We start from the raw sequence: 8,942 nt of genomic DNA, 5'->3' as shown, positions 1-8,942 counted from the left end.
AAAAGGCATAAAAAAGATGAGCAAAATCTTCACAGGCTGCTGCTTGCTGTTGCCTTTAATTATATTAATTAAACTTTGAAATTCTCATGCAAAGAGAGTTGCTGGCTTGTGACTCTGAAGAGCCCTTGGAGATTCGGGGGCGGGGGGAACCCTGAGATACCAGCTTAGTGACTACTGCTTATTTAATCTTAAAAAAAAAAAAAAAAAGCCACCAACATAAGCCTACTACTGCTAGGTATGTTTGTAGATGATAATGTTTTATGCGCTACTGAACTCTGAATGCAGGAAAGGGGGAAAAAAACACCAGCCACAGTGTCAAGGTCTTGAAGCATCAGTCCCTCAAACTCTGCTCAAAATCTCTGGTTACAGGCTGTCTTCCCGTAGAATAACGCTCGGTTAATTTTCTTCCTGTCCCGGGTGCATAATGAAAGAAAGGTGTCTTCAAAAACTAAAGGGCAAAGTCTTGCTTGCTACCAATACCTTGAGGCATCCTGTCTACATTTTGTCATGCGTGTGCACTTTTCAGTGTTAGAATGACAAGATTTTCAGTCAGAAGGTTCCCGTAAGGCACGATGCGATGAGAGACTCAGAAGGCTTTTGTGATCTGACATGGCTGTAAGGCAGTCATCTCTAGCAGTTGCTTAGCCTGCTAGGAATTTTTATCCTCTGCCTTTGGCTAGTGGTCCCTAATTAAATAATAAGTGCCATCTTTGCATCTCTGCGAAAAGCACATTAGGTCCTGAGAATTTGTAGTCCTTAAAAAACTAGAAAATTACAAAAATAGGAAAACGTCATAATCTTTGGTTGTCTGTACTCTCCCTTAGGTTTCTATAAAAGCATAGGCATGCAAGTCAATGCTTCTCATTGCTGTTGCAAATCACTGAGTATTAACATACTGGGGTGAAACACATGAGCTTGGTGCAGCAGTGCTGGCTCCTGGAAGTGGGGAATGCAGAAACCATCTAAGTTCAGGCTTGAAGATGGTTCAAGAAAGGCGAGGAAGTGCATGATTCTCTCTGCTTGGTTGAAAAGTGTCAATGTGGCTGTCTTTCCTCCTTGTATCGTCGTCTTCTCCTTCACTGAGACTGAACTCGGGTGAAGTTGATACATCGACCCTGAGGGGAGGTGGGAAAGACAGAAACTCTTATTGGCGGAGTAATAAATGCAACCAAAATTTTCAAATGCTGAATATTATATGCTAGAAAAGGACTGTAATTTAAATTCAGATGTTTATGAAAATAACATACTCATGAAAAACCTTGTATGAATTAATGGAAATTACCCAGAGTAAGGCACTACATTTGACTTACAAATTTATGATGTTAGGAAAGCAGCGATGACACAGAAGACACATTTTGAACACTCAGGTCTTCTGTGAGGATAATTTACAAATCTGAGTAGTGAGCAAACTCAAACCTGTCTCAACATGGAAAAGGAAGATCATGGCAAAGAGAGATACTCCCCAAGGATCTCCCTCAAGCCAAATCCTCATGCAGTACAGCACAGATAGATGTAACTCTTTGTTAGCAGAGCTACTGCTGATTTGAAATTTTATTTTATTTGCAATAACCCAAGCTCTACATCTATAAAATCTGTTCTTATGCACTTAAAATCACTGTGCACTAAAAGGAAAAGCAGTTTCTCTTGGTGCCATACTCAAATAAATACCACTCTCCCATAAATGGTCCCAGATTAATCTTGACAGCTTTTGGTGTCGCTGAACATGAAACAAATCCACTGGCAAAAATCATGACCTTTTTTTATTAATTTGGGATAAGCAGTGAAAGATTGCCAGTCACTTCACGGAGCTTATTTGAATGCCCAAACTCCAAACTGATGGTCAGTTTTGGAAGTAGGCTGTGCTCCCAGCACAACAGCTTCTCTCTTCAAACAGCTCTTCTGGCCTTAGCAGTGATACCTTTTCTTTCTGTGATGGAACAAGACAGCTTACATCAAGACTTTGTTCAGGACTTCTCCACCCAGAGAAAGTAATTCTCCAAGATACTACATGGAAGTATTAGGTACTTGTATGAAAATGCATTGGATATGATTAGTGAACACCAACCACTATTCAGTGTTTTGGTGTGAGGTTCTTAATTACCGAGTCTCTCCATTTGAGTGGGCTGTGTAACATAAAATCTATTACAAATGGTTCTCTCTGTCCTGTGTGGGAGATGTTCAGAGATGTGCAGGGGTGCAGGTTTCAGAGTTTACAGGGCCTTTACTTGAAAATCTCCACAAAAGGAAAAAAGCTGAGCCTGTTTTCTGTTCTCTGTTTATTTCAATTTCTGCTTGAGGACTTTGAAATTATCCTGTCTATGAAGCAATTTATAAGAGAACTTCTAACGATGATAGCAAGTTAACTGGATAGCAACGATGATAGCAAGTTTTGGAATATGCAGCTGCTCTTAACCTTTGAATCTGTATTTTCTTTTTAAAGATGCATGGTTGCGGGTAAAATTACTGCTTTCTTCTTAAAAGTGGCATTATCATAGGAAATTAGAGCTGAATTTCATGCTCCTTTCATTTATTTATTTTATTATTATTTATTTTATTATCATTTCATTTATTATCTAAATGTTTTACTGGTTAAGAGGGCAGATGATTTCACACAGTGTTATTTGGCATTATTGGCAGGTCTCAGCTGGCACCTGCCCTTGACTGGCATGGAAGGGGCAGCGTTCTGATGCAGGAAGATTTTTCCTAATACTCTTCTAATGATTCTACTTCTGGCAATTGTATGATCAATAGAAAAGTGGTGAATAAGTGGGTACAGTAGTTGTAGTAACTTCTAGCTGCTACCATCTGTTATTATAAATGCAGAAGAGATGCAGAGAGATGAACCAGAAGTGCATATAAATGCAGAAGAGATGTAAAGATATTCCTTTAAAGGCAAATGATAATATGTCTGTACATCCTTATGCACCTTTCCATTTGCCTTGTTTTGTTACGGTTTGGGGATTTCTTTTGTGCTGGGTTTTTGTTGTTTGGGGGTTTTGTTTTTGTCTTTATTTTAAGTAAGCATATCAAAATGAATTGTGGTAGAAGCAAAGTATTTCTAGAGCATAAAATCTGGAAATGCTGTGCAACTCAAACACTTCTGGCAACAGAGTTAATGTTAAACAAACACTGACAGCAAGGATGTTTACATCCAAGTTAATGCCACAATGGAAAACCAACACTCTTCAGAACAACAGTGGAAAACAGGTAATGGGGGAATCACAATAGTTCTCAGATGATGTAATTAATACTACAATTTACCCAATGTTACAGACTTTTAAACTTTGTTTGTAGCTTTCCCACCATTATTTAAACAAGTTACCAGTGCATATATTTATATGCATTTTGGGCAAAAGATCTGACTATTATTCATCTTGGTGTTTGCATTCAGTTTTCATTTAGAAGGCATTTGAGTGGCTCAGTGCTTCACCTGAATCTAAAATAATCACTGGAAGAAAAACAAGTTCTTCAAGGTCTGACTGCAGGAAGTCAGTAAGTGCAGTGTGTTAACAGGGTCTGAGTGTATTTTTAGGTCTTTCAAATGAAAACAAGGCCTTTGATAAAAGAAGTAATTTTTTGTGTGCAATTTAATACTCACAGAAGACAGAACTGAAATCAGGATACTGGAAAATACACTGAAAGTGTTATTTAATGAGAAGGTGAGGAACATTGTAGCGTCATTAATGGAACGGTAAATACTGCGTGTTGGCATAGTAGAGAACAGCTTTTGCCTTTAGGTAATGGGATGTGACAAGGTGCATGGTTTCACAATACCTACACATGTAATGCATAAGTAGTGGCTTTCAAGCCAACATAAAGGCCTTTGAGCTTTTATCATGCTTGCAGTTTAAGTCTAACTTGCACAATTACCATATATACTTTTCATATTATGATTTCTTAGCAAAAGGTAAGCAAGAGGAAAATATTTACTTCAGCGATAACATTAAAGTGAGACACTATAGAGCTTGGGGGGTTGTGAAGGCTTTTCCGTAGTTATTTTCTTACGGTGTCATCTGTTAGGGTTTTGGTTCCCTTTCACCCTTGAGGTGTTCCAGCGCCAAGCAGGTTACAGGAGCTCCCCCACAGGAAGGAACATTTCTCTCTTTTTCACTAGAGCTCAGCTAAATATTCTGATGGTGCCCCCAAATTCTGTTACCTACAAAACACCATTAATGGGAGAATCTCAGAGCACCTAAGAAATACCAGCTATCAAAATACCATTTGCTGTCAGTATCAGACAACAATAGATAATAAAAAGTACGCTGTAAGTAGTGTGAGGAGATTTAAAACCATTCACATTCTAGATGGGCAAAAGGAAATAGACCAAGAGTAAAAAGACTAATTTTCAGTTCTGTTAAGGATTTATCACTCCAGATCAAACTCACATGAACTGTAGGTTTTCATCAACTGAAAACTGGGTCATATGTGATGTAATGAGTATCACAGTATTCATGCAAGTTGGTTTTGGGAAAAAGATGCATACTTGTGTAAGTCATCTCTTTCATTATTAGGATCAGCTTTTAGAAACAGAATATTAAATTTTTCTTCTGGTTAATCTGAACTTTATAAAAAGGGCTATTTACTTCACTAGAAGCACTATTTACTAAACAGTAGATTCATCCGTCTATTATTTGCCTTCACAATTAAAACATGCTTGTTCTATGTAACTAATTACACCGATTAATTACCATCCTAGCGGCATTGTCATGATCTGTCAGTTTGGTGAGTTAATGTTACACTCATGTACCATACTCAATTAAACAATCAATACAACCAATTTGAAATCAGTTGTATCATGCCTTATAAATCACTGCATCATAAACCTTAACAATACCAACATGGAGTCAGTATAAAATTGAACTAAATTAGTGGTTTAGGACTGGAGTAATTAAAAAATGAGTTATGCAAGTGTTCTGGGATCTCCATGTGGAATGTGGGAGTTGTCTCCATGTACCACATGCAAAAGAAAAAAAACACAACTCTTAACTCACGAAGATGAACCACAGGTACTGCAGGAGAAGAATATGGCATCTATATTACATCAAAGCCATTTCTTAAATTCTTGCATATCTGACTGAGTTTAAGCTACAGGGATAACAGGATAAATTAAATTCCTTGCAGGGCACATAATCTCAAGGGAGACAGATGCTCACACTGGAATGCACATCAGGGTCTGGTAATGTCCCCCTCAAAAGGCACCAAGAGGTGCCTGCAGAAACAGTCATGTTTCCTCCTCCAGCACGACCTTGTGTGAGGCTGTACAGCTCTGCTGGAACAGAGCGCTCGGCATTTGGAGGAGGATACCTTTTGGACCACACTCTGATGTAAGCCTGGAACTCATCTGTTGATGTTGGCGAGATAGGTATGAAAAGCACTTTAATTTGTACGTGTGCATGTGTGGGCAAACACATGCCACCTTCCAGTGATCCTGTAATATGCCACTGGACTCTTCGTGGAGGCAGTGGGGAGAAGTTACCAGGCTCCTCTGGAGCCAAGCCCGCTTCCTGCTCTGCCAGAGCTGACCTGCCACATTCCGAGCTTTGTACCGATATTCACTGGGTAGCTCCTGTGTGATCTAGAGGGTAAATTAGGTTTTGCTTCTCTGCTGCATTCTTTTAAACTGAACTGCAGACTTTCTGTTCTTTAGGTTTAAAGCTGCAAACATGTACCACCATAAAACTTTATGTCCTGGTCAGCCATTTAAAACTGTTGAGCTGGGTTTTCTTCCACTTCTGAAGTACTAAGATGGAAGACACACTGTTCAGCAAAAAAAAAGGTTCAAAATGTGGAGGGATGAGAATGAGAGGCAGTACTCTCCTGGAGATGATTAACCTAGATGAGGTTACACAGGAATGTGTCCAGGAGGGTTTTGAATGTCTCCAGAGACTCCACAGCCTCCCTGGGCAGCCTGTTCCAGTGCTCTGTTACCCTCACTGAGAAGAAGTTTCTTCTCATATTTAAGTGGAACCTCCTGTGTTCCAGTTTGAACTCGTTACCCCTTGTCTTACCATTGGTTGTCACTGAGAAGAGCCTGGCTCCATCCTCATGACACTCACTCTTTGTATATTTATAAACATTAATGATGTTATAACCCCTCAGTCTCCTCTTCTCCAAGCTGAAGAGACCCAGCTCCCTCAGCCTTTCCTCATAAAGGAGATGCTCCACTCCCTTAATCATCTTTGTTGCCCTGCGCTGGACCCTCTCCAGCAGTTCCCTGTCCTTCTTGAACTGAAGGGCCCAGCACTGGACACAATATTCCAGATGTGGTCTCACCAGGGCAGAGTAGAGGGGAAGGAGAACCTCTCTTGACCTACTAACCACCCCCCTTCTAATAAACCCCAGGATGCCATTGGCCTTCCTGGCCACAAGGGCACAGTGCTGGCTCATGGTCATCCTGTTGTCCACCAGGACCCCCAGGTCCCTTTCCCCTACACTGTTCTCCAACAGGTCATTCCCCAACTTATACTGGTACCTGGAGTTGTTCTTGCCCAGATGCAAGACTCTACACTTGCCCTTGTTATATTTCATTAAATTTTTCCCTGCACAACTCTCCAGCCTGTCCAGGTCACGCTGGATGGCAGCACAGCCTTCTGGCATGTCAGCCACTCCTCCCAGCTTGGTGTCATCAGCAAACTTGCTGATAGTGCACTCTAGTCCCTCATCCAAGTCATTGATGAATATATTGAATAATACTGGCCCCAGTACTGATCCTTGAGGTGCTCCACTAGATACAGGACTCCAACCCCATTAGGGGGGACTCTGCCCCTTTGACCACAACTCTCTGGCTTCTTTCCTTCAGCCAGTTCACAGTCCACCCCACTACTGATGACCCAGACCGCACTCCCTCAGTTTAGCTGTGAGGATGCTGTGGGAGACTGTGTCAAATGCTTTACTGAAGTCAAGGTAGACCACATCCACCACTCTGCCGTCATCTATCCACCTGTTTATGTCCTTATAAAAGACAATGAGGTTGGTCAAGCATGACTTCCCCTTGATGAAGCCCTGTTGAGTGCCCCTAATGGCCCTCTTATCCTTGATATGCCTTGAGATGGCAGCAAGCATAAGTTATTCCATCACTTTCCCAGGGATGGAGGTGAGGCTGGCTGATCTATAGCTACCCGGGTCCTCCTTCTTGCCTTTTTTGAAGACTGGAGTGACTGGAGTCCAGAACAGTTGTGTCTCCCCCTATAAAATTTCATAAAAGATTGGCTCATTTTGGTCTCAGAGAATCAAGATCCTCCACTGTCTGTCACTGACATACCAGCAGAAGCTGAGAATCATGTGCTGCTACCCCCAGCTGCAGAGTCCCCATAAAGAGACCATACCCTTTTGGGATTTGTCATTTATATGGCACACATGAGGTCTGTGCTTTCCAGCACGATTGATAAGTGCCCACGTAGCTGTGAGGAAGGATAGACTTTTAAGATAATGTCACTCCAGAGACAAGTATTTAGCAATGTCATTTATGTTGGCCCTGTCTTTGAAGCATTATTAGAGTGTCTTTCATCTCTGTGATCAGTGCACCCCTATTAGCCTAGATTTGTTGTTCCCTAGAAAGCTGTCTTCTCACAACAGCTCTCCACTACATTCTGCTGAGAATGCTGGTGCAGTTAGGATCATCAGACGAGAATCTAGTTTACTTCATTCTACTTCCTACACTTTATTTTCATGTGGCCCAGCCAGCAGTTTGCCTTCCTATAAGGAGTCAAAATTTGGGGTATTCATCCTTTTCAGTGAAGGACAGGACAGTGTATTCCTTTTTGTTTTTGCTAATGCAAGAGAGCAGGCAATTTCCTGCTTTCCAAAGCTCTTTAGAATCATTAACTCCCAATACAGAGCTTCCTGGGGATAATAAACTCCTGTGTGTGCTCCTGACTTGCACACTTATGGCCGATGGTGACAATAAAAGGGCCTTTTAAAGACGTAAGGCTGGTAGGGATGCAAATAAGGCACTGAGATGCCAGCATTGGCACCACCTTCCCCAAAGTCCCATAACAAGGGCTGAATGGCAGTGGATATCTCCTTTCTGAAAACATCCCACCACTTCCCTTCAGCAGAACCTTTTACCACAGAGTGGAACAAGACAGCAGCTTGTGCCAACACACCAGTGTCGGGTTCAGGAGCCAAGCCCTGCTGTGTTACAACCTTCTGAAAGGGATATTAGTGATCTTCCCTCGCTGCAGCCCACAAAAGCAACATTAACTAGAGCTAGTGTCACCTTGCCCCCATCTCCTGGGCATTAAAATTCTACCAGCATTAATATTCGTGCACTTCTTTACTAGCTCCCCGCTTGGGATGTATTTCACTGCTATAACCATTATAATATTACGCTTGCCTCATAAATATCCATTGACAAGCTGGTGCATACAACTGAAGTTAAGTTTAAATACATATAGGGTTTTTTTCCAAGATAACTGATTTATATGTTTACTTTGGAGAAGAGCTGCTAACCCACCCATGTCAGTGCAGCTCTACATAGCATTCAGAGATTTAAACTCAGATCTCTCTTTCTCATGCTCGCTCTTTGTCCTTGATTATCAGGTAATCCCTTGTCCCAGAGACCCCGGAAGCTCAGAACATTTTAAGAATGTGGAATAGGCTTTACACTTCTGTCAACAGAAACCTGTGTGGTCTGTTGCCAACCCCTTATTGCTGAAACCTCGTCTCTGCAGAAGGGTGCTGCTACCAGCATGGCTATTTTATATGGAGCAAAATAATTTTAAATTGTCTAAATTGCCTGTCCTTGTATATGTCTCCTTTATTACCTGCATAAGACCACCCACCACACATTTCGGTGGCTCCAGGCTCACTAGATGCCATCCTGAGGCAGCACCGTTAGGCAGCTGCAAAAGTTGCAAGTGAAGAAGTCTCAGTCAGCATTACTGAAGCACACTATGGTGGGGGAAACTTAGCACCTGGAAAAAGATTACTTGTAGTGCTAT

The 8,942-nt window shown here is 41.5% G+C and overlaps 1 protein-coding gene across 1 annotated transcript in view; it reads right to left on the bottom strand.

Moving 5' to 3' along the window:
- Positions 1-1,076: 1,076 nt before the first annotated feature.
- The window catches only part of ANTXR2 (ANTXR cell adhesion molecule 2), a gene marked incomplete at both ends in the record, with an annotated part of 117,664 nt that continues 109,798 nt past the window's right edge, over positions 1,077-8,942 (bottom strand). The window contains one exon of the mRNA XM_080344362.1: positions 1,077-1,115. Within this exon, the coding sequence (XP_080200488.1) occupies positions 1,077-1,115 (39 nt within the window). The remainder of the gene's footprint in view (positions 1,116-8,942) is intronic.

The sequence above is a fragment of the Nesoenas mayeri genome (assembly GCF_963082525.1).
Source record: "Nesoenas mayeri genome assembly, chromosome: 4".
Lineage (NCBI taxonomy): Eukaryota > Metazoa > Chordata > Aves > Columbiformes > Columbidae > Nesoenas > Nesoenas mayeri.
This window is presented reverse-complemented; position numbering and strand designations above follow the sequence as displayed.